Source organism: Paralichthys olivaceus, chromosome 14 (genome assembly GCF_024713975.1).
Source record: "Paralichthys olivaceus isolate ysfri-2021 chromosome 14, ASM2471397v2, whole genome shotgun sequence".
NCBI classification, from domain to species: Eukaryota; Metazoa; Chordata; class Actinopteri; order Pleuronectiformes; family Paralichthyidae; genus Paralichthys; species Paralichthys olivaceus.
Window position 1 is genome coordinate 8,755,581 of NC_091106.1, and position 26,592 is coordinate 8,782,172.

Sequence of the window (26,592 nt, forward strand, 5' to 3'; positions counted from 1 at the left end):
GTCAGTTACAGAGATAGTCTGCCAAGCTTTAACTTCTGTTCAGAAAAATACACACTTCTCGAATCTACTCTATGTTTCAGTTTCTTCTTTCTTTCTTCCTATGTTTCAAAATGCTTTACTTTGTGTGGTGGACGTGCCCTTTGGTTTATTTGGAAGGCAGTGTTGTTGACTGTGTTTGAGGATCAGCTGGAGGACGTCTGGGGGGCTGGATTAAATTTAAAGAATGTGAGTGCCCTTTATTAAATGTTGTTTATCAGGAATCTGCCTAATTATTTTTTTAATTTCCAGGAGGTTTCCTTCTTCTACTGCATGTTGGATTTTTATCCCAACGGGTACGATTGTTAGCTACGTCCGGCGGTGCATCGCAATGTCCAGGATAAATATTTTAATCCTAATTTTAATTGTAATTTTGAAGTATAATAAGACTTTCTCTTCATTGTATTTGAGTGCATTTGCTGCCATGTTGACACTTGCTGATGCTGTTGTGTTCATACCAGGGTACATAGAGTTCATACACTGTTCACTGACTGAATCATTGATGGGGAAGTTGTGTTACCTGACTTCAGGGGCATTGTAGTATTACTTCCTTCATATTTACTGTTGGGCCCCAGTTCTGCCTGTGTTTTTCTACCATGTCCATCTGTTGCTGTCGTCCCCATTCACAGGGAAAAAGTAGAACAAGGTCATCAGAGAGGAAGAGACCAGGGGCCGCACATCGGTGAACTTAACAGCAAGTTCAATCATACAAACTTTAGATAATGTTGGATTGAAATTGAAGTCTGACTCCATTTTCAACAGCACACCTATTTTCCAGATACATTGATTGACTGGGATCATGTTTTGCTGTGTACACCACACTGCAGACGTGTGTAACAGAGTCCTTTGTGCCACACAGCCTCTTTATTTCTCCCCTTATCTCTCTGCCTTCCTCTCCTCTCACTCTCCCTCGGTGTTCCAGCGTTTTTTTTTCTTCTGTCTCCCACACCTGCTGTTTTATGGTAACGATAAAGGGGACCTCAACCTTGAAACATGATAGAGCAACCCCAACTCCCACAACTCCAATCATCTAAAAAAGACAAAAAGACCAGATCTCTTCTGCTCTCCTTTACACACGGCGTAACCTTGGTGTAACTTTTGCATTTCATCCTCTTTTCTCTGCTGCCGTATCACCCCGCGCAGCTACAACCCACTCCTTCACCCGAGAACTACAAAGTGGGTTTGACGCCTTGCATCTTGTGTAACCGCGGTCTTTGAAGACTTTGGCTTTGAGCTGCGTGTCTCATCAATTCCCTACGCAAAGCTAAATTTGAATCTGAGGCGAGCACATAAGGGGGTAGCTTATCTGCCCCACTCATTTAATGTTATTCATTCATGCACACTATTTTTATGACAGGCCATGCATGCAGAGCTGTTTAACATTTTTGGTTGTTTATGTAACCATCGTCAGTCTGCATATGGATGTGTGTATGTGCATGTTTAGAAACACTACAGTAACTTCTTAACTTCCCACGAGGGACAAAAAAACCCACCGGTTGCTTTTGCAGGATGCATGAAAAGGGAGTGATGCATTAAAGTTTGCAATGTTCTGCCTGAAAGTTATGAGCTGGAGATGGAAAATGAAAATGAGATCACGAAGTCTGGTCAGTTGAGGTCTTTCTGGGTCGCGGCGCTTTAATGTGAATTCCAATCTTAACATGAGTGAGAGCAGAAAACACAATGAAACATTTCCCCCCCATTTCCAGTCACACAACAAAGTGAGAGGTTGTTATCAAGGTGAATTCCTGACTTATTTGTCATCTGGGGCCCTGGATTTGTCACATCAAATCTGCTTTTCTCAATGAACTGGGCAGGGGAGAGGGAGATTACAGGCTCATAACGGCAAGTCGTTTTTTTTCACTCTCAAATGAAAGTCCTCAAGAGGATGATGCAGAGAATAGGGCCCCGTTCTACGCAGCGACATCTGATTCTCACGCCACCACTCAAGCTCTTTCTCTGTCCATCTGCAAACACGATTTTCCTCTGCCCTCAATCCATTTGATAAACCGACAATTGTTCGGTGAAGTTTAAGCCTCCAGAGCCACGCCACTCTTCTTCTATTCGTCAGGCCGGCCAGAAAATCCTCTTCAAGGCTGATCCACCACTTCACTATCAATATCAGAGGAGGGGAAGGAATCAGTTGTTTTCTCTCTGTCTCATCAACTTACATGTAATGGATTGGCATTTTCTCAATTTGTTTTGTTATATTTTAGTCCTCATCTCTAATTCTGTCCGTCATTGATCTGTTTCCACGTGATCTCACACTAGCACGTCCCTACTTTGCTCAGTTTGCTCAGAGATCCAACTGAGCCACATCAAAAATCCTCCCTATGACCTATTTTACCATGTTTGTTTGGAGTCTATTTGCAGCTCCTCTGATGATTCGATATTACTGCCAAAAATATGAACGACTTGTTATGTTTGTTTTCAAACTGCATTACTACTTTCATTAGCATATAAAAGGCTTTTTTTTGATAATCCTTATCTAGTTTGAGGTGTTTCTCTATAAATTATTTCACAGCTTAGTGAGGGGGGAGTCAGTCAGACAGATAAGTTCTTTACCATTTCAGAAAACTTACATTCTCAGACTTGATTTGAATTTAATGGACTTTTAGATGATTAATGAATCAATTATCAGATACAGCGTCAGATCTTGCAGCACAGACGCTGACAGCTTTTGAAATTGAGAGAAGCATAATCGAAGAGTCGCCCGCCGCCTCAGTGTTCCTCATGTAATTATAAATGCATGAAATAATTAACAAACAACTCCACGGCGAGGTCTTTACATGTTGGGTCATTTGGGGTCAGCAGGGCGGGCCTGGTGGAGGGTGGCAGACAACGGCACTTTGTCTGAAAGGGATGGTAACGCACATTGAGTTCATCTTGCACCGCAGGCTTTTAGTGTGGATGACGCTCAGTGTGAGCCCTCTCCTTCTTATGGCTCAGTGAAAAGCTCGGTGAAAGCACACACCACCACCCACCCTCCAACACCACCACTACCATCCACACTCACTCTCTCAGCTGCCCCTCCCTCCCTCCAGTTCCATTCTTCCAGAGGGAAGGCTTGTTGACATCCATTAGGAGGTTTCCCAGCATTGAGCCGGGCCAGGAAAGAGGACTAATGATGTAATTCCCTGGGAGATGACATTAAAATGTCAAAATGCCACAGATGACATCATCCATTTAGCACACATTTTCCTATAATATACATTTGTCTTCCTTTTCCCCCCCTTCCCTCAGATGTCCTTCCTAGAAACTGGAGCTCCCCAACCATACCCAGCGTCTCCATTTAGGTGTGCAGCCACTCGATGGAGTACAGACTGGACTAAATATTATCAAACCCTGTCTTCTCCCACTGCTGTTAATGCCCTGCTCCAGAAAACAGGCTATGTGTGTCACATTACATCTCTCTCTTTCCCTTACTTTAAAGCTTGACTTATGCTAAATCACGTTGCCTGCAAAACAAAGATCTCCATACCGTGCAATACTCCTTCCTCTACCTCTTTTACCTCACCTATCTGTACTTAACCTTAAGAGGTGTGATCCCACCTGATCATAATTGTGCAAAGATGTGAACCAGAATGTGGAGAACATCTCGTACAAATGGTATTTTGCCTGCACGCTGCAACACACAGGTCAACAAACACAGAGAAAATGTGCACTGTGAGTTATATTTGTGTGAAGGAGACTTGACAGCCCTCTATTCTTCAGCTCAGTGAGTGGGCAGGCTGAGGCTTCAATAATGGATGCCTGAAGGCAGAGTAAGTAGATGTGGACTGGAAGCAGAGAAGGGGGCTGCGCCTCACTCAATAATGAATCAATTGATCCCTGCTGCAGATGATGGATCAGGTTGCTATGACGACAGATGCACTGTTAGCACGGAGAAGTGGTTGTTCCCAGAACCGTGCTCTGCGAGTGGTTCTTGGCTTTTAAATGTGTTGTGAGGCAGGATTTTCTTTAATAAAAAAACCCTGAAAAATATTAAGTGGCGAATTAATGCAGCCAGATGGATCCTCTCCCATGAGGAGTTACTGTGCACAATCAACAATCCATCACATCACGTAAACAAATCCAAATCTTTTCTTCTCTATTTTTTAACACGAGCACGGATGTAAAGGAGCCGCAGGTGCATGAGATCGTAATGGCAATCGCTTGCAATCATTGAGTAATCGTGACCTTCCTGCTTTGATGGATGTCTTAGCACAGGCTCAGAGCCGAATACACATGTGGGTTTTATCGTGCATGTAGTGCTCGCTTCTAAAAAAAACCCTAACATGTTTACCGTGTCTGTGTGTGTGTGCGCGTTCTGTTACCATGGCAACGTAGCTGATGCTGGGTCCAGCTGGGACCGTGTTGCCAAGTAACAGCTGAGTTATGAGCGTGAAGGAGAGGAGCGTGGGCATTGTTAGGGGGGAGAGAGGGTGGAGGCAGCAGCGAGGAGGTTACGAGGACTTCTACAAAGACAGCAGCCAGCAACAAAGAATGAAAGCATGAGGGGGAAAAACAGCTCTGAGGGTAAAAAAAAAAGAGGAGTGTTTATTTAGGTTACAGCTCTGGATTGAAAAACAAGATGTTTTTCATCTCTCTCTGTGCCTTCCTGCCAGAGAATATTAATATTTAGTGCGTCTCTGGTCTTTAGAAAAAGCATGCGGATAAACTGAGGCTACATGCATACTATATATATATTTCTATATCATCATAGTACATCTATACGACAACATTTTCATTTGAAAACAGCACTGAAGTGATCTGTGTCAACACAAGCATTTTGGCTTCATATAGGTGCTTTTGAGATGGACTCGGTCTGACTGCTCCCACCGTGTTTTGAAGTGGTAAAATTTCTAACCAGCTTGCATCATGTTAAGTCAGCTTTGCGCAGAGCCACATAGAGTTGAATAGACCTAGTGTTAATCCCCATCAATGGTTACATGCCTGAAAATGCACATCACCGCAGTGGATTTTTGCTGATAGCTTTTCTCCTACGCATGTAAACAGTTCATATGAAAAATATATCAATCAATATAAAATACAGAATTTAACTGCACAACATCTGTTAGCAAAGACGACACTTGTGTCTGATTATACATGTTGGGTTCTACACTGCTAAGTGAGGCTAATGCCGGTTGTTTTCTTCCAGAAGGGAATCATGTGATAGGAGCCTGACCAATCAGTGAAGGCCACATCGTGAACAAAAAAAACCCCAATCAGTTTGTGTGTCTACAACATCGTCTGTTTCTGCCCGTCCAGACTAAAATGAGGACTGTTGTGTTCTCAAAATAAAAGTAACTTTGTTTCAAAACTTGTCTGTTTTCGCAGCTCTAAAACTCTGGAGCAGTGTTGACTCCATGCAGCAGAGTTGATGAGTTGTCAAATGAAAACATTGCAGTTGGATGTAGCATAAGCCACGACAGCATCATGAGAGATTTGCTCCATGCTAAAAAGCAGCCAGGCATCTCTGATTATTCCTTCTATGAAGAGAAAATTGGAGTAATGAGTGTGGAAGTGTGTGTGCAGAGGTCTGGCTGCACTGACCCTGCCTCTAACATGACTACACGGAGGGCATGTAGCCTGGGATGACTCACAAGCGGGCAGAAATATCGGAAACAGTCCTGCTCCAAAGTCCTCAGCTGTAAATTATTGTGTGTCCTAGCTGCTGCAAGTGGCCTGTTGTTGAGTCAGCAACACACACACACACGCAGACAGGAGGACATTACATGTAACTCACTCCTGAGCTCAGTGTCATGGCCGTGCTGCGGAATCGTGGTCTGTGATGTATTAGGCTGCTTGAACGGTTAATGGTTTGTGATCGCAGCAGCTGGTCGTGTTTTTCAGGATTGTTTCAAAGAAGGGCCACACCCACAAATTCCCATCTGTGTGTCAGATGATTAAAACGAAAGGATGACGGTATGTTCCTATCCATCGTCTGACATTCTCATTCACACAGATACTCCCATGAATCATTGCGGCCCAACCTTAAATCTGCTCCTTCCTCATGCTGAGGATGTGATTATGCAGTTTTACTGTCGTATCAGTATGGTCTCAGGCTCCTGGCTCAAATTATTTTGTTCATGCTCATTAAGTACACCTTTTTTTTTTCCCCTCTGTCTCCTGCCGCCTGAGCAGTCTGATTTGTTGTCATGGAAACTGATCATGAAGTGCCTCTGCGCTTCGTTCGGGGGACTAATTGTCATCCCCAAAACAAACGCATGCTCTCACACTTGCACTCCAATCGCCCGAATTGCAGCATTTGTCGCCCTCTTTGTAATAATATTCTCATGCTCCAGTACTTCTCGACAATAACCGTCACTTCAAAGCCCCAAAAAATTCCTGCACCAGAGTGGAGTGAGTGAGCGAGAGAGCGAGCTGAAAACAACAAACTCCACCAAACAAAAAAACGTCTATTGAACTTCCTGGAACTGTTCCCCGGCTGCTCGCTTCAAAAAACGCTTGATGAATTTTTCCACCACATCAGCCTGGGAAATGTGAAATTTGACACTTATGTGCATGTGGCGGCCACATCCGGTCCTCTGCTAGAGGGGGCGTCTATGGGACACGTCAGAGATCATGGGACACCGTGTCCTCCTAGATATGTGCACAGTTCACGGGTTACAGGTGGAGACAGGACCGACCAGAAAAACAAAAACAATAGAGCCAATGTGGGCCCCCGTGCTTTATATAACAGAGCTCGCCTGTGGCAATTGTGCAATGCAGTGCAGTTGTCTGGGCTGATGTAAACAGAGCCTCAGTGCCTCTGGAGGCTCAGCCATGTGCCTTGATGCAGCAGTTATGGGCACATGCCCTACTTTCATAAATCAGAGCTGGAAAAAAAAAAGGAAGCAGCATGAGGGGAAGAGGAGGAGGGGTGAGAGGGGATGCCGGGAGAGAGAGATTTTTCGAGGGAAGGAAGGGAAGGGGGGGGGGGGGGGGGGGGGGGGTTCGGCTGAACAAGGCTCATATTGATGTTCCAAACACAGCTGCAGGCGTCAGCTGACTAGCTGGCCTGAAAGCAGTCCCAAGCTCTGCCTCCTGTCTTTATCAGCTTACACTGTGACCTTTCTCTCTCCACTGGAATAGATCCCCCCCTCTAAACCCAACGCCTACTTACTCCCCCCCTACCCCATATCTGGCCCTTCACCATTGCCTGAGTCCGGACGCTGGTGTGTCCTCTCTGACATCTGACTTCTAGCCAGGGTGGTGGGGTGGCTAGGGGGTTGTTTGTATCTGCATGCCTCCAGAAACACTGGCTCTCTTTTCGGCACATCAGCACTTTCGTTTGTCTCACATGGCCGCGTTTTCAAGCCTCGCCCCACGCTCTTACACAACTCACCATGAAGTCACTGTTGCTCCTCACGTCCGCACCCAACGGAGGAGGACAGAGAGAGAGAGCGAGAGAGAGAGAGAGAGAGAGAGGGATGATGAAGGGCTCGGTTACTTTGAAAATACATGTCAGTTCAGCAGGGCGGTTAGGCAATATTTAAGTTGTCTCGTGTTGGGTTTCAGCGAAGCGCTCCTCTAAACAAAGACAGAAGGAAGGATTTGGATCCTGTTCTTAAAGTGACAAGTCAGGTTTGGACATATTTAGTAAACGTGGAGCTGGCAATGGTTCAGGGCGGGTTTGAAGAAGCAGTTGTCGTCAGGAGTCTGTCCCTGAGGGGCGGTATTCGGCAGAGGTAACTGTCAATCACAGGTCTGCAGGCCTCATGGGCTTTTTCTCAGAAAGACGCCCCCTCCATGCACCACACACACACAAACACAGCACACCTCCCCTTGATGACGCTCTTCAAGTGTTACTGGATAGTGTTTCTATGGGAGCTGTCCACCCACACACACACAGCAGCACCTCGCTCCCCTCCCCTCCCAACTGTTTGCAGGAAACACTCATGCTTCTCTGGAGATGTCGCTCGCGGCGGCTCATGCACTCATAAATCCCGGGGTCCTTTCTTGGAAAAGAAGGTCTTGGAAAGATACATACATATGCACACTGAGAATGGAAGAAGTAGTGGGGGTAAAGGGGAGGGGTGGTGCATAACACAGCTTGCCAAGTATGTCTCCGCTGGAGAGGTTGGATCGAGTGTCTGCCTTCTGTGGGAGGCAAATAAGGAGCATATTCTGTGCTTCCCCGGTTACTGTGTGAGAATCGGAGACACTGCAGTATCCAGGCAGACCTCAGCGATACCCAAAACATCACAGGAATGAGAAGTGCTTGGCGGCGGAGGACAAAGAGGGACGGATGGAGGGAAGCAAACAAGAGGGGAAGGCATGAGAAAGAATAGAAGCGTTTCAAGGCATCCATCGCCGGCTTCAAATGTCAGTCAGCTCCGGGAGAGACAATGGAACACAGCTGTTGCTAAGCTTTGAACTGCAGCTGTCTGTCTGTTGTTGGCATTACTGGTGTGTACATGTGGTTGTGTTTGAACACAGTGCTGCTATAAAGAATTACAGGAAGATTAAGTGTATATTCAAATGTAAAAGGGTGGATCAAGGTCACGGGGCGTTTGCAGAGGGACACATGAGTAGGTGGCGAGCATGTCCGGTGTGCCTGATTTAGACACCCTCGAGCAAGAGGCAGAGACGAGGAGGGGTGGGGTGGCAGAGCGGCCACGGTGCTCAGTCTGGAGTGGGCTGTAATGGTTTGAGGTTGAGGGTCAGAGAGGGGGAGGGAGACGAAGGACAAATCTGCGAAGGACATCTCACTCACTTAAAAAAAAAAGAAAGAGAAATCTGCATCTGATTGAGGGGTTGGGAGACGAATCAGGAAATGAAATTCGATTGCCTTTCTTGTCGGGTTCGTGACTGAGACGGCTGCACTGTCCCCGTCACGCCTGAAAAGTCCTTTGAGTGCCTCATTATCAGTGTCATCTGTGGATCATTGGAGAACATCTCATCCTCATCTCAGCTGCTTTTTGATCATCCTCCAGACAATGCGCCATTAGGCCCGGGCTGATTTTCTAAAGCACAGCTCAATTACTCGAGGGGAGATGCATTAGCATATCAGAAAGCACAGGCGTGACTCTGCAAATAAAAGAACACATTAGAAGCCCCCCCTCCAAACTCCAACAATACAATTCAATTATTCATATAATGTAAGACTGAGTTGTCACACCTTGATTTGCATTCAGTCGAGGAAATGAAAATGTTTTTGGATCTCTCACTTTTAGCATTTAGGACGTTTTACCAGCGGTGAGAGCGCGTTCAGCAGCTTCGTCACACGCAGACGATTGAGAAACCTGACAACATGCCTCAGCGTCATTGTGTCGTACATGTCACTTTTCACACTCCACCATTTTGTCACAGTAGTTGAGAGTGCCACCCTGGGTGCCGAGTCAGCGCCTGCTCAACGACACAAGCTCCTCAATTATTCATAAGTGGGAAACACACATGCACACACACACACACATGTGGTCTCACTTTGCATGTGTGCCTGTGTCTGTCTGGAGACAGATGGCCCAGAAACGAGGCCTCAGCACCGATCATCCTAAAAAACGGCATCAGCAGCAATCACAGTAAATGGAGGCACCTCAGCCTGTGAGGATCAGATGACTCAGCAATTTATCAGAGGAGTTTGGATGGAGGAAAGAAGCCAGAATATCATCTCTGTCTTTTTGTTGAAGTGTTGCGTGCAGCGAGGTTAGAAGACGAGGAGTAGTAAACTTCAGCCGGAACAAGAGGGAGTTTCCCTGAATAATATATCAGCCCCTTGATTCAACCTCACTGTTTTCTGCATGCATGAGTAAATTCCAACGCGTGCCTGCTGCAGTGCAGGGCTCTGCGTCGCTGCTGTACATGAAGAATGTGTGAATACGTGTTTCAGTGTGTGTGTATGTGTGTGTGTGCGCGTGTGGGTGTGCGTCAGCCGCTGACTTTGTGTTCATTCCACAGTACATTGATCTGGCTGCTCACTAGACTGGATGGAAAAGGGCCTGAGGCGAGAAGTGCACACTGCATCAGCAGATGGGAGAGCCCACTGTGTTGCCATCACACGGCATTCCTCCTCACTGGGCATGCTCAGTGGGCCACGCCCCACACACACACACACGCTGCCCACCCTCCCCCTTACCAGGGCCTGTTTGAACCAGTCAGTGGGAGGTGGTGGTGGCGGCGGCAAAGCTCGCTCTTGTTTCTCATCTGACCTTCAAAGCCAGGGGTGGGACAGTACGTTGATGGGGGAGGGAGGAAGGGAGGAGGGGTGTGTTTTTGCCCTAAAAGCTCTTTGGTGTAGCGCGGCTGATATGTCACTCATTATTTCCACTCTGTGCTTCTGCCCTGTCATGGCCTCCCGAGATGCATGCAACAACCCAGGGTCTCACACGCAGAGCCAGCCCAGGCTTCACAACAGTCAGCTATAAGAAGACATGACACCATCCACATCAGATTAAACAATGCACTCATGGAAGTGTGGTTATTAACACTTGATTCACATGCACCTAAATATACATATCTTCTTGACATCATCATCACAAGTATAGATCCGCATGTATGAGGAACTTGATATTTAACCAAAATAGTGAATTAAGGAAGTGTAATCATTTTAGTCCCTTGCATAACAAAAATAAAATAAAAACAGGAAATCATTTCATTAATTTTTTATCTCAAGTCTCACTTGTGTATCATTAGAAACGCAGTCCTCCTCTGGGACTGATTCAACTGAAAGATGTAAATAAATGCAGGAGCTCGGTTTCTAAACTCAAAGCAGCAGTCTAATATTCAAGTTGCCCCAGGATCTTCACAAACCAGTATTTTTGGACTTCTGGATATCCCCGCTAAGACTCCATCTTCCATTCACTGTACACTGTTTACAGTCCAACAATTTATTTCATCACACAAGTCCAACGTTTCTCCAGATACTTTTTTGTTTACAAAAACACTTATAGGTGTTATAGGTTAGAGAAAGATGACATGTGGCTAATCTCTTTTGACAGCGATCTTCATGTGAATGCATGTTAATATATTTAAATACAGATAGCTGATGCATGTTGCCCCTTTTACTTTCCACATGGACGGTTTACCATGGGTCAACCAAAGCCTCCTCAAACCTGATGGTTCAAACTAGAAATGGACACCAGCCTGTACGATTTTCCTTTTTTTTTTTTCTCCACCAGAGACAGAATTATTTAATGAAGAAAACATTTCAAACACAGTGTGCTTAGTTTATAATTGTGAAATAATTTCATAAAAAAAGAACCAGAAGGTTTCCAGCCCCATAATCTTGTCCCTCTGCAACAGATTCAACATAATCACATGCAGAACCTGTTTAGAGAGATTACCATTAAACCTCCTGGACACATAGATTTCTTCTTTAATAAGATGACATGTTGACATATAAAGATATAAACCCACCACAGACCAAGAATGAATATCATGACCTGATTGTTGTTTATGAGTGGCATCTGTGGTGTCCTGCCCCACTGAGCACACCATAGTTTATACATCATCACTATTATCTTCGCACGCTGGCTGCTGACAATGCAGAGAACTGAATCACAAGCTGAATGCCGCTGTGAGTCACATGGCACGCTACAAACAGAGAGACCTTTTTTTTCTTCTTCTCCTCCTCTCAAATCTAAATCCCTCAGGCTTTTACACATGCTCTCTTTGTCTTGCCACCACATTCTGCTTGTCTCCGGTCCTTCCGTCTTTGTTCGCTCCCCTCTCCGACTTGCACGGCTAGCTTCCTGTTTATGTCAGGCGAGCATCAGGCCAATCAGCTGTGAAGGCTGTGATCCTCCTCGTAGCTATTTACTACCCTGTGGTCTGTTTAAAAAAAGACTGAAAACGAGCTAAGCTTGGCGCAGGCTGCTGAGTAAGCAAAGACATGCAAAGCTCCTGTCTGAGTCCACAACTGACCTACATACACCTCTGCCCCTCTGCTTATGAAAGTGTGTTTTTTACTTTTACTTTATGCTGCTCCTGCTCACATGGTGAAGTATTCGTTTATTTGCTTATCATGTTTCTCACAGCGCAGCAGGATCTGCACGCCGACACTTTTGTTTTGTTGCCGCTGAGGTCTGGAATGTGCTGGTTTGCAAGTTTTGAAGATAACAAAGCAGCATGAGGTGGCTGCGTGTAAACTTTGGATGAGGTCACTGTCCGCCAACACAGCACGCTGTGACATGAGAGGGGATTTTTTTCTGGATTCTCCCTCGGTGGTGTCATACCTTTGACCTGTTTTCTCATTGCCTTGTTTGGTCTGTGCGCATTTCAGATTACAATTGCAGGTTATCAAAACCTGCCAGCTTTCCCTGACATCTGTTATTATATGGTTGGAGTATAGCAGAGGCTGCATTTGAAAAACAACAGGAAAAGACTACGTGGTGCAGGCAGAGGCCTGTTCATGAGTCCAACCAGTGCCAGCTTCACTGAGTTCACAGAGCACGATAAATCTATGAGACAGGGGAAAAATATAATCAGGGCTTTACTGGGGCATTTGAGTTCACTGCAGGCATTACATGAGTATTAATGCCTGATTCAACTCTGGCTCAGGCAAACATGCTTGACGTTCAGTGTTTACACCCCTCAATGAAAGCTGCTAGTCAGACAGTCTGATAGCTCGGCCTGGAATTAGATTCAGGAAGTCATGAGATTTCCAGGTGGCTTGACTTTCCTAGAATTGTTAAGCAGGGATTTTTCTACATGTTGCCAACACACATTAAACTGAAGACACCCTTCTGTAGAGAGCTACACAGATTCTCGTCGCTTCATCTCAAACAAATACTGAACCGAGGAGAAGAAAAAAACAGGCAGCAAGAAAAAAAAAATACAACTGAGTGAAAATAGCTAAAGAAACCTCAAGCTATTGGACCTTTTCAGAGAGCAGAGGCTCCCTGGTACCGTGGTTTGGAGCAGAGAAATGCATGAATAATGAATCTGTCCTGAACTCCTGCTGAACTCTCTGCACCAGCACCGAGCCAGAGATCAGCACCACACGACATCCAGCACACACACATGCACCCAGTGACCTCTGCAGAGCTCCAAACATGCCAGGCAATCTGCTGCTGAGTGTTATGTCGGCTGTGTGTGAATCATGGCACTGTGCTGCACCTGGTTGCAGTTGGAGAGAAGACTTCTCCTTCGATAAACCTGATGACTGTTGGCCAAAGTGGAAAGATAAATACAAACTGGTGACTAACCGGCGCTGGAGCGGTTGAAACGCCCGCCCATTTAGAAACTGAAGTGTGTGTATGTCTGTGTGTGGTTGGTTCAATATTTAACCCTTGTGTCAACAGCTCGCATGTGTCACAACAGCATTCCTGCGAGGGACTCGTCTTGTGACAGAGCGGTTTCATAATGGGAGCATTGCTGGCATGCATTGTTCAGTGGCAGCAGCTTTGTGTTGCTGCATGATGACTTGTGGCCCGACGAGTTTCGTGTTCCTGCACGTTGTGTGTTAATGAGTGGGGAGGTGAGGCTGGTGAATAGCAGGGTTAACTACTTTAAACAGCAAACACAGCACCATGTTTACCCAGAACGAGCCTCCCTCCCTCTCCTATTCCTCCCTGCTGTAAATGGTTAACTGAAAAAAAATCATGTGAGAGCTGCAGTTACATGGGAGCTGAACTTTGTCCCCCCTACCCCCCTCTGTTGTTAGGCAACAGTGTTTTTGATCAGAGCGAGTTTATCATGTGAGTGCAGAGTGTGTCACACAGAGCAGGAAGGAGGACAGGACCGGAGCTCTCTGCAAAGATGTTTCTTGTCGAGCAAAGAGGAAAATGTAGATTTGAAAATAAAAGTGTGGAAATCGGAAATGGGGGAGGGTGATGTGTGAACAGGGAAACCCAGGGTGTGTAGCCTGAGTTGTCAGTCACAGTGAAACCATTTCCGCTTCAAGGCTGTCTGGCTCCTCCCTCCCATTGTGTGGCAAAACAGTCTAGGTGAACTTTATCCCTCTTCATGGAGAGACGGATCATTCAAATGAGCACAGAGCAAGGTCAAGTTACACTTCTGTTTGCCTGCTAAACAATGTGGGTCCCATCACCTAACAACAAGGAGGACGGAGGAGTAATTGCAACCTATTATATGTTAAAACAACTTGAGAACAGCCTCTGCTCAAACCTGTATGTTGACTGTGTAAAACAATCCCAATATACACCCAGTGTTACGTTTCCGTCACACACTGAAACCACACAGGCAGCATTCACCACACCCAGCTCCAAGTGCCCTTTGGTTTTCTGCAAACACATGGTGTAAGACGGAGCTCTATCAGCAGAGTGCTCGTAGTCGTTACAAATTTGCACAATACAAACACAAGGGTTCATAGCACCTCAGGCTTATCAGGCTTTTTCAAGGGCACTGAACTTTCCCACAGCACTCCCTCCGCTCCGTCCTTTTGAATCCCTTTGGGACTGTTGCGTCAAGGCTCTCCTATTCATGTCGTGTACTTCCCACAGTATTACTGTACCGCACCGGTGACTATGACTAAACTATGCACTATGAGCCTGTGGGGCATAATGACTATGAAAGACATCTATCATTTTCTTTGTTGCAAAACTAGTGTGAGGTAATGTTATCTTCCGTTTTTAAATAAAGACCATCACCAATTTCATTCATGCAACTAAAAAGATTCTAAAACAGCAGCATACTTTTGATTTAAAGTGTAGGTCCAGTTTATGTTGTTTATGCAGACTTTGCCATCATTGCTATCAGTAGCTAGTAGGCTAATATCATTTTACTTACAGGGGCTGTGATACTCAAAACAATGTACTTTGAATACATTTAAACCAAAGTAAATTAAAATAAGATAAGATAAAACTTTGTTGATCCAGACACTGGGAAAATTCACAAACCCACAGCAGCAGATAGGTCAGAATGAGGTTGAAAAGAGAATAAGAACATAAAAAGGCTAGAGAATTAAAAAGAGAAAGAAAAATGGATCACATACAAATTTCACTACAGAATTATTATCTGTATAGAAATGTTGTGCACTGGCACAAGATAATTGCACATGGACTTAAAACTGTATTTGTGCATAAGTATAAGGTGATACTTGAATAGATGTGTCCATATATGTGCAAATTAGACTGTACGTATATAGGCAGATAAATAACTGAAGCTAATACATTTTATGTAGTACAACTATAGAAAGTTGTATATTACACTCAATGTGCCAATAGGTTGTTGTTTTCTTTGTTTGTTGTATTTTGGGTCATTTTGGTGCAACAGCTGCCGCCTGGGGATCAGAATTTGGTGCCACATTACACAGCAGTTCTAGTCTCATCACTGCCCACTCATTCTACAATGCTACAGTGGCTGCAATGATAAAGGTAATTTCTCTGATACTAATTTTGTCTTTTATTTCCAACACTACCAACAACAAAATGAAAAACCCACACCCAAACGAAACCAACACAAACAGAACCTAAAATCAAAAATATGAAAATAATCAAAAACAAGACAAAGTTTACCATTATTATACCATTGAACTATTGTAACTCTAACTGTAGCTCAACAAAACCACTTTTTAAGTTTGACCTGTTGTACTTGCCAAGGTTATGATTATATGAAGGATCATCTCTGACATGATCACCACTCTCACTTTGTTTGTAAATTCAAAAAAATTTAAAATAGAAAAGAAAATTCTGACGTGCTTTCAACATGTTTACCTGCTTAGCCTCTTGTCAGGCTTTGTTGTAGCAATGTTTCAGATTGTAAGTTTATCAAAAAGGACAGAATGAATGACAAAAACAATACAAATAAGACACAGGTTTCAATAAATTCTAGTTTATCTTCTCTTGACCGTCCTTCTATTGACACACATAGAGATGGACTTGTGACTCCAGCTCTATCTTCTATTTCAGGCCTTCACATTGAGCTGTTCTCTGAGATGTCTTTGAAATGGATGAGGAAGGTGAGGCGTTGAGTGCCCACATGCCCAGACGTCGTGGTTAAAGGGACTTTATCACACAGATGGGGGACAGCACTTGTCTCCTGCTTGCCCATCTTTCACAGCGGCGGGAGGCTGAACGTGACAACCAATGCTCCCCAGCTGCCTGTCACGGGGGGGGGGGGGGGGCGCAAAAACCACAGGCGCATAATGAATGCCACACCGTCGTGACAACTTGCACTTTTATGGAAAGAGGAGGTAGGACATTTCTGGCACAGATGCTCGCAGTGCACGATGAAGCATCCGCCATAAACCAGACAATCAAAGAGAGGTCAGCAAAGCATCTGTGGAATCTGTGTCGGGAACCTCAGCAGATTTATGACCACGACCAAAAAAGGGCAGTTTCCAAGTAAAAGTTTTGGAGCTTGATTGCGGGAAATCTGCAGAAAATATCACTTTCCAAATGTAACCACAACATCTGTAAATGATGCATTACAGTTACTTTTCGCTATGGTCTTCCATTCTTTCCTGATCTGAATAAGCCACATGCAATCTATGAACCGTTTCCCCCCAAAATTAGGTTTTCTAATTAGGTCACTGTTTGCTTTTCTAGGTTTTCCTTCGTCTCACAATCATGTTATTTTCTATACATCAGAGAAATGACTCTCTATATCCTTGTGCTTTCAAAGCAAACGCTAGGAGCAGCTTTGATCTTCTTCCAGCAGCAACCCTGAAATATCTTCCAAATGAAGGAGTAATAAATATGCATGTTTGCACACATTTTTATGTATTAATACCAGGGATTTTATGCCACCGTTTGGCTGTATAGAAATAATATATGCAATAGGAGTAAAAACAAATCAAAAGGACGGCAGCAAAGTGAAAACGATGCACGTGCTTGAAAACATGACAAACTCTGCACCTGCAAACTGAGGCTGAGTGCTGTGTTAACTGCTGCACCAGGGATGTCAGAGTCCATTTTCTAGCAAGGCAGCTCAAAAATAAACAGGAGCTGTGTGTGTAATAAATAAGCCTACTTTGGGCAGATTTTATTTTGGCTCAGTGGAAGACGTTACATAACACACGAAATGCTCCTCATTCTTTGGTGGCTCGAGTAGAGAAAAGCAAGAAATATAACCTCTGTCCAATAGAGATGCAGGGGAAAAAAACAGCCATGTGTCCAAATATAAATGTACCTCTAACAAACAGTCAATCTTTCAAACACTTAGTGCACATACATATTCATATTATGTACCACAAATAGCCTGATGATGTGTCAGGTCGCTCGGGTGTTTGCATGAGAATGAATCATGAAAGCAGCTAAAGTAGTGCAGTACTGTTGTGGATTATGTAGCCATTTCAATTGTGTGTGTGAAAGAAGGCAGCAGAATTATGATCAGGAATTTGCATTGTACTGAATGTAGTGGGTCACTAAGGTGGAATTACTGCAAAGTTGAGTTCATCCTGCTAAACATAACAAGTATGAGTCAGGAGGGAAACACCCTTGTACGGGCAATACATGCTCTTTATATGTGCAGGTAATGCATTCTGGTTCAGTTAGTTCAAAATACAGTTTGAGCTGATTTTACTACAAAATAGGCAATAGAGAGGTTGTTTACATCAATGTCTGGTTGTGTAAATAAGCACATACTATATATATATATATATATAGACAGAGAGAGAGAGGTGTGCGGGGGGGGGGGGGGGGGCAGGAAATTATGTCATCAGCTCACAATGCATGCACGCTCACTTTAGCGTAGAACAACAGAGGCAGTTCTGGTCTTTCGGTTCCTGTTTTCTAAAATTGAACCTGCGCTGCAACCCGCTGAAACTAACTTCCATTTAAAAATGGATATGACAACATTTGCATTCATTTACATTTTTCTGCAGGGATTTTTTTCCTCCTTCCACTTTCCCCTCTCAGCCCTCCACTATTTACTTTAGTTGTCTGTCCCCTGACAAGCCCGGCAGATTAAGGGGATATGTTACCGTCTTGTTTTTTTTCTAAATGGATACACATGTGGCACATCTGGGTCCAAGTCTGACTCATTACTCACTTTTTTTTATGTTCCATTCTCCGCAGCCATGGCAACTGCTGCATGTTTGGCAGAAAGCTTTTGAAGGCAGTGGAAAAAGAGAAAGAGAGAAAGGGAGAGAGAGAGAGAGAGACAGAACCAAAGGAGGGAACATAAAGGGAGAGAGAGAGAGAGCAAGCTCTCAGTAGTTGGCCTACATCCAGTGTAATCATGCCATGGAGCTGAAATGAGGCCTTTGGCAGCACACCAGGTTTCTGAGAACAAAGATGTGAGCTTCTAATGTTGGCGGTGGGGCCTGCTTGGCATCCTTTGCCATTTCCCAGCAGCCCTTGCCTTGGCCGACTGCCAACTCCCCCCCTCCCCCCTCCCTCCACAACCCGCCACCCCCGCTGGGACTGCAAAGAGGATCAGAATAAAGAGAGAGACTTGTTTTTCACTCGCCTCTTGCTCTGGCCCAATGACATCACCTCTGCAGCCTCCAGCCCCCAGATTCCAGCCGCCCAGCACATTTTTCCCTTTTGCCGTCGTCGACCCTCCATTTTATTTGAATTCCACCATTTTATACCGACATCAAAGTCGACTCCTTACAACGCTAATTTACCTTGTCGTTTACCTTTTTGTGCACACACTGCTCACGATTTCTCTCGTGTGCATGTGTTTCTAGAATAGAGAAATAATCCAATAAATGATTTTCAGGCATTTCATTACAAAAACAGGAAGTAATATGGTATTTAGATGCTTTGACTTTATATTACAGAGCTCCCCAAAATGTGTCTGTGTTCAAATCCTTGCAGTTCAAATCTGTGGCTATAAATAGCACTGTAAACAGGATATATATGGTAGTCGGGGTACGGTGATAATCTCCATGGCTACCTCTCCCTGTTACATATACAGGAACTGTGTACAGCATGCACATTAGTCCTACTCTCTTCTGTCACTCTGTTCAGCTGATAATCTCCAAAGTAGGTCACTACAGCAGATGCTTAACTTCAGTTATATGTCCTCTCACTGTCCTGTTATAACCCCCTTTTATGTCGGTGCAACATGTTCAGTTCGGTGCTTGTCTCAGCGATTGTTCTTGAGATTTTATATAACATAAATGTTGGTGGGGGAAAACAGAATAAAAAACATCCAGTGTGATTATCTGCTTCGGCACAAAACTTTAGAGAGAATTTGCAATGGTTCATCACCATGAATAAAAGATGGCCAATATAATATTTAACAGGCTCAGAAAAGAAACAGAACAAAAATAACGTCATCTCATCAGGCCTGTGATGCTGTCACATGCTGGGTATTCCCCTGACCGTCACCTTCCTCTCGCTCTTTATTTAGCTTCTTCGTGTCTCAATTTACATACTGCTCAAAAAGAGAAAAAAGAAGCAGCGTTATACAGCTACTCCATCTGGTTTAATGGGCAGACTGAGATGAGATGGCTGTCAGCCGGGTCACAGTGCTGTGATTTTACTGTATACATGGGTCATATTGCCAATCCGAGCCATCTGTGCACGTCTGGCTCAGTCTCAGACCTCCGTCGCCTCTGTTCGGATCAACTCTGCTTTCGCTTTGAAGCCTGCAGCGTTTTTGTTAAATCAATGGATCTTCCTATTATAGAATCAGGTCATTTGGGATTTAATTGAATCCCAGCATGCCTCCGTCTTGCATAATAGTGTGTAGCTATTTGCTTGCACAAACATTGACTGAGTGGAAACCGAGGGATCAAAGCGTAAGGCAACTGTTTCCCACCAATCTTTAGGAAGGAATTTATTTTACCCCTTGCTACAGTCATTTCCTAACTGTGTCATAGAGCCCCAACAACACTTCCCTGTGTTGTTTGCACAGCGAGAGTTGAGGCTGAGAGAGGGGGCTGATGGGAAACGGCGTGTTAGTACAGTAGTTTACAGTGAGGGCACTAAAACCTCATGACGTCTGTGAATATTCTACAGGGAATAGGCTATTATTGTGCTGCATTGTTAGGCATGCTCATTCGTGTGCCAGCAGCTTCACAACAACAATCACGTAAAAGCATATGGCGGGTGCACTGCAATCATGTGTGCTCGGTGGCAACAGACGAGCAACATTACTGCTTTATTTTGTTTGTAAAAAAGGCTTTAAAGCGCAGCCTCATGCCACAGCGCGGAATCATGGCTGTGGGCGGTGAGCCAAGTGGCCTGTTGTCCCTCAGATGGGTGAGGCGGATGAGGGTACGTGACTAAACATCGCGCTTCCTCTTTCCAACGTCACATGGACTTGCACAAACATATCCTGCTTTGTGTCTGCAGGTTTCAGACGCATTGCCTCACCCAAAGCCTGGGGCAAAGCTGCAACGAGTTGGAATGAGACCAGATGAGACGGAGGAATCTGAACTACTGGGGCACTCCTCCACTTCAAACCTACACTTTTACTTCAGGGGATTTTGGCTGGGTTTTTGGTATACGACCTGGTTCTAGTAAAAAGTTTCCCCCTCCCATCATGTAAAACACACAACAATAAGAGAGCAGCCATTTGTCTGGCTTCACCTCTCACACTCATACTTTCTTTTGTTTGTTTTTCCTTTTTGTGCTGTTTTGAACTCACTGAGTCTGGGCGGCTGATTCATTGCGGTGTAATTCAATTCAGCTGTGGCAGATGTGGATGACTGACTGCTCGGCGCACTAGAGTAAAATGTGGGCAGAGCTACATTCATGCTGTAGCCCCGATCGATTCAAGTTTACAACACATTGGCTGGAAATCCCCACCTCATGACAGCACTTCCTGGTTACTGGCTAATGGAGGCGCCTTTTTGCTTCCTTTCTTTTCTTTTTTTTCATGTTAATACTGCAGGGGGAAATATTATCTAACCGGTGCTAAAAAAAATGGTCAGTGAATGTTGACTTCATGCTGGTTGGCTGACACCAAAAAATGAGCAGCAGAGAGGAAAAAAATAAGCAGTAAAATCCCTCTATTAATGCTAAAATATTTTCCCATATAAATTTTTATGCTGCCCTTAGAAAAAAAAAGTGCGGCACAACAGTTTTCAAGACATTTCTACAGATTACAGTAGCCTGGTTGTTTTTGCTGGAGGGTCGAGCCACCTCATGCATTGCACAGCAGTGGTAGCAGCAGCAGCAGGAGCAGCTCATGGCGGCGAGGGGCTGTGTGCACAGAGAAAAACAAGCTGCAGCAGCAGAAGCGAGTATTTCAGCCTGAACCGGAAAATGCTGTGAATTTAGGACAAAGCCAGTGGCAGAGACATTGTGTTAGCCGCATTATCAGCTGTATTTTATTTTTCTCCTCAGATAAAAATATGTCTTATGCTGATTGACAAACCTGGATATGTGTGATGATAATAATAGTAGCAGTAATTTAATCATTGTTGTAATCATTATAATAACAACAAAACTAATGTGAGCTGTGTTATTTAAGGTTGAAGTGATTAAATTAAAATGAATAAATACATTTAAATGAGACATTTTTTTTTAATTCAAATTTAAAAAATGTCGGCATTGATGGACCCAGAAATGTCTGATAATAATATGAGCAGTAATGTTATTAACAATAAAAGGAATAATATTAACAACAACAATACTAGTGTGAGCTGTTGTTCAAGGTTCAAGGGACATTTAAATGATTTAACAAATAAAATCAAATAAATAGAAAGCAGTGAGTGACAGAGGCTGCAGTAAACTGAAGAGAGAGAGAGAGAGAGAGAGAGCGAGAGAAGGGTGAGGATGGGTGAGGGGGGGGGAGTCTGTCGAAGAAATCAAGTCAATAGAAACTGAAGTGGAAGCAGGCGTTTAGAGCTCCGTGCTGACGTCACTGCTCCACATTGAGCCAGTAGTAGAGAGTCAGTGGAGATAGATCGAGCAGCGCTGTAGTAAAGTACACACTGACAGGAACTCTCTATAACTTACACGTTGTTGCTCCACAACTCGGGACAGGACCACTTTACACCTTTATTTTTCTTCTCTTTCTCTTCCGCCAACGGACCCTGCTCTTTCTTCGCCATTTTCTTCAACGGGAGCCCGGAGGAGAAAAGCAGCAGCAGGAAGACACGACTATTTCGGGGTTTTTCTTCTCGGGGGGTCGACGTCGACGAGCGCTATGTCGTCCGCGGCGGTCGCTGCTTCTTCCAGGAGGCAGTCGTGTTATTTATGCGACCTGCCCCGCATGCCGTGGGCCATGATCTGGGATTTTACCGAGCCCGTGTGCAGGGGATGTGTCAACTACGAGGGAGCGGACCGCATTGAGTTTGTCATCGAGACTGCCCGGCAGCTCAAGCGGGCGCACGGGTTCCAGGAGGGCAGGTCTCCCGGGCCGGGGAAGTCACAGCTCTCCGGGAAGGAGATCCAGGCGATCAACCACGCCGCGGCGGGAGACCCAGTCTCCCGGCCGCCGCAGCCGCTGGACCGCTACCCGCTCTCCTCCGACCGCCCGCCCAGGCTGGGTCCTGAGTATCAGTCTGGCCGGCAGGCGAACGGCATCCCCGTCCCCAATGGATTTCCTAAGCCCGACGAGCCGCCGGAGCTGAACCGCCAGAGCCCCAACCCGCGCAGGAATAGCGCTGTGCCCCCGAATCTAGTGCCTTTGGTTAACGGGAACATGCCCCCGGTGCACGCCGTCAACGGCAGACCGGGCCAGATGGGGCTTCCCTCCGCGCTGACGGCCGGTAGTCCCGCCGACATGGGTAAGAGACCCGCCTCGGTCTCCAGCACCGAGCACGACAGAGAGGGGAAGGAGAAGCACAGACCCGACAGCCTCACGCCGGAGATCTCCGAGAGCCACAAAAACAGGGCAGACCCGGAATGGATGGGGAAGGGCAAGACGGTGAGGGACCTGATGGCTCTACACACTTTCGACAACAGGTTCAAGAAGGACCATGCGGCCATGCAACAAAGGGTTATGAGCTACGAGGCCAGCGCCACCGCTTCCAAGTCAGGTGAGCACCCAGTAATGTTAAAATTCAACAGTATTCTGTGCTCCTTTCATTTTCATCTCGTAATTATTAACCGGTTCGAGCTCAGGAGTGGGATAATAATGAACAAATGGTTAATATAGTTTCATATCTATGAAGTTAAAGTTGCATAAATTATATTTCCACTCATTTCCGTGCTTGTTATTATTGTTCTGTAGTCTGTGGTACAGCAGAGAGCAGCAAAAATGCTTGTCTCCCTCCCAGCGTAATTGTTGATCCTTGTCTGAGCTCTGCAACTCAACTGTTGTGTTTAACCCTTTCCCACCTCCAGACAGAGGAAAGCATCCCCGCAGCATGAAGAGAAAAGCATCGCCTGAACCAGAGGGTGATGGGACAGCCGTCAAGCTCAACGGAGAAGGACAGCAGTGGTTACCAGCGCCCAATGAGAGCCTGAAAATGCCTCCAGTTCCCCCGCCAAGCTTCACCTCCCCCCCTTCCACAATATCCCCCCACTCCCGCACCACCCCACCTGAGGCTGCCCAGAATGGCCAGTCCCCCATGGCGGCTCTCATCATGGCGGCAGACAATGCAGGTGGGAACAGCTCCCCCAAGGACTCCAACCAGGTCCACTCCACCACCCGGAGGAACAGCAGCAGTCCCCTGTCGCCGTCCTCCATGAATCAGAGGAGGCTGGCACAGAGAGACGGGTCTGGCGCAGGCACCCCTCATGTGCCAGGCATGGACCAAGTGCACCCCCAAAGCATTCCGGACTCCTCGGTACCCGGCAGCATACCCCTGTGCTGCACGCTGTGCCACGAGCGTTTGGAGGACACACACTTTGTTCAGTGCCCGTCTGTGCCCTCACACAAGTTCTGCTTCCCGTGCTCCAGGGAAAGCATAAAGCAGCAAGGTGCCACGGGTGAAGTGTACTGTCCAAGTGGAGAGAAATGTCCCCTGGTTGGCTCGAACGTACCGTGGGCTTTCATGCAAGGGGAAATCGCCACCATCCTTGCAGGAGATGTCAAAGTAAAAAAGGAGAGGGACCCTTGATTTTGTTTGAACACTTCTTTAGGGAGGGGAGGCAAAAAATATGAGTATAAATATATAAATATCACATACATACCATTCAAACAAACTAACGGACTTGTACATATTGGACCCAAGGGAAGAGTATACTTCGTAAACATGGTTGTATAATTTTTGATTTTTGAATACATTGTGTTTCTATATTTTTGAAGATAAAGGTATGTACTCATTATAATGGACTACGTTCCTCTTTGTTGATGTTTAACAAAACTCTTGATGTACTTCTAGGTCTGGTGGCAGTTCCTGTTTAACGTAGAATGTGACTAATGCTACTCTACGAGCACTTGGCAAAACTGAAATGCTTTTAGCTGTACTTGTATGCACTTGTTTAAAAATTGCCAAATACAATTTCTGATCTTGTATGAACTTATTGTCTGGGCTTGCTTCATTTGAGTGATTAAGTTACACGGGGGCTGTAAGACGGATGATGACGATAGAGCTCCCCGCTCTGATACACAGGCTTGTTGTGACGGCTCAGGAGACTTGATTTACGCTGCACAAAATAAGTAGGCTACTGTTCCATGCTGCGGGACGACAGCTCTCCTGTGCACAAGCTCTTAGTGAGTCGTAGGAAAAAGCATGGTCGGAGAGGGAAAACAAACACGTTGCTCCAAATTTGCTCCTGCTTGTGTATTGCTGTGGCTGATTGCAGCGTTACAGAAATAGGTGCCAAGTCATGTTCAGTCAGCTGGAATCTGTTGAGTCAGTAATATGAGAAAGTGCACCATTGTCAACATGATAACCATGTAAGTGTATCCATGTTGTGTAACCAGAAATTAGGACTTAAGCTCACGTTAACCACCCTGAGGAGCATTTTGAAGTTTTTATACCCGCACCACATCTTTTCAAGCTTGTATGCAAATTGTGTTTTGACAATGTTTTTCTTTTAATTTAGGTCAACCCACTATTTTCTAATAATCATACATTTGATTCACTAAGCTGCTGACAAATAAAAAATAGTGAATAAAATCAGCATTACAAACTATCTCTAAGCATGAATTAGCTGCATTAGCACTGCACCCCCCCTTTACTCTCAGTTTGTGTTGTGCTACACAGATACACCATCGCTGATACTACAACATTCTCCCACATTCAGAGAACTGATTTCTGCCTCAGTATGCAGCGTGCACGCCTTCAGACCAAACAATAACGCTGTTGCTGCCTCGAATACCAACCTCGCAGTGTATCTCTTCAGATGCAAATTTAATTGTTGCAGATTCATGGCGGCGCAGCCATAAAAACAGCAATAATGGCCGGTAGGCAGCCAGACTCACCTCTGCGAGCAGTGAGCGGCTTATGGTGTCGTTAAGTGACAAATTGCAGTTACTGTGTCTGCGAAAAGAAGCAATCTTGCGAGCTCTCCCTCCCCGGTAGCTGACACTGCACCAAGCGCAGGATAATATCTAGCAAAGAGGGGGAGGGGGGGCCTGGTGTAGCAGGCGGTTGTGTAATTATTTGAAGCATAATCTGCTTCCTGCTCGTGTTTTATCAAGCTGTCACAGCAGCCCCCAAAATTCAAAATAGTTTTTCTATGGTTGAAGGCCCACAGACGGCTGTGATGTTTGTCCTTATGAGTCTGTCCCTCGAACTTATTGACCTCACTGCACTTGCAGATGTGTTTTAAATGTATTTTGGTTTGGCTGTTTGATAAGCTGTGTCGTGTTGAATGAAAACATAGTCTTTGCACCTCACTGTTCAGCCAACTCAGGAGGACATGGATCTTTATTGACTCCTAATTGGGAAGAATAAAAGGAAGTTGTGGACAGAATTAGCTCTCAGCAAAAAAAACATTTAGCAAATAACGTCTTTTCTATTGCGATTTGAGGCACGGCAGCTTCTAACCGACTAAAACCTGTTTCATTTTGAAGACAGCTGTTTGTTTATGGTCGTTTTCCGCTCTTTGAAAAGTTTTCTTATCAGTTGGACTTTAAAACCAGAAACGCAGCTCAGTTTGATAAAGGCTAACACTTTACTGTGCTCATCTGCAACACACCCACTCCGTGTTCTAGCTTAATAACTGTTCTCAGATATTTTCTTTTAGTAAGCTGCATGTTGACCTACTTGCTCCTCATGACAATGTGCTGGGAGCCAGAACCTGAAATTGCCACATCTGAGATTATCAGAGAGAAGAGCCAGGTTTCTGTAACCTGGCATTAGGTATGATGCACTTAGGTGCAAAAGAACATCCCTCCCTCTCCCTCCCTGCTAAAAATTTATCACAGCACAGCCCATACCTGTTTGTTCAGTGCTGACTAAAATAGCCTGCACCGTTTCTAATACAGTGATAATGTGTCCCTGGAAGTGGCTCTGTCATAACACAGGACTCTGGCGTTGCGTAGTTACCAGCGAAAATCGGTGCACAGCAGATGCTGTGGTGCAGCCTGTCGATTTACATGCAGGAGAGAACATTATGGAGAGATTTCAGTAAAGCAGCATGTGAATACAAGGTCACACAGAGTTGATGGCATCATGTTCTGCTTAGTTTTTCTGATTATAACATAATCAGATATAAACAATATTTATATTTTGTTTATATAACTAATTGAAAGATTGTCATTGTGGTTAATGTCTCACAGGCATTTATTTTGTTTACTTATGGGACAAACAGTGCTAACCCTAACCTAAGTTTGATTTAACCTCATACGACGTATCGTCTGAGTCTGAGCCAGGGGAAGTCCAGGTGAAGCTGATATCACTTTGTGCAAAAAATGGATTTAGAGCCTTTG

General features: G+C 45.1%; 1 protein-coding gene and 1 long non-coding RNA gene across 2 annotated transcripts; both read left to right on the top strand.

Annotated features, from left to right (window-relative positions):
* Positions 1 to 21,451, top strand: LOC138413622 (uncharacterized). Its single transcript, XR_011246023.1, has 2 exons — positions 1 to 225; positions 20,169 to 21,451. It is a non-coding gene; the product is annotated as an uncharacterized lncRNA (long non-coding RNA).
* A 136-nt stretch (positions 21,452 to 21,587) lies between these two features.
* Positions 21,588 to 24,232, top strand: irf2bp2a (interferon regulatory factor 2 binding protein 2a). The gene is made up of 2 exons (XM_020095734.2): positions 21,588 to 22,804; positions 23,112 to 24,232. Exons 1-2 carry the CDS (start codon positions 21,970 to 21,972, stop codon positions 23,828 to 23,830), a joined length of 1,554 nt encoding a protein of 517 aa, XP_019951293.1. The 5' UTR covers positions 21,588 to 21,969; the 3' UTR covers positions 23,831 to 24,232.
* The last annotated feature ends 2,360 nt before the right edge of the window (positions 24,233 to 26,592 follow it).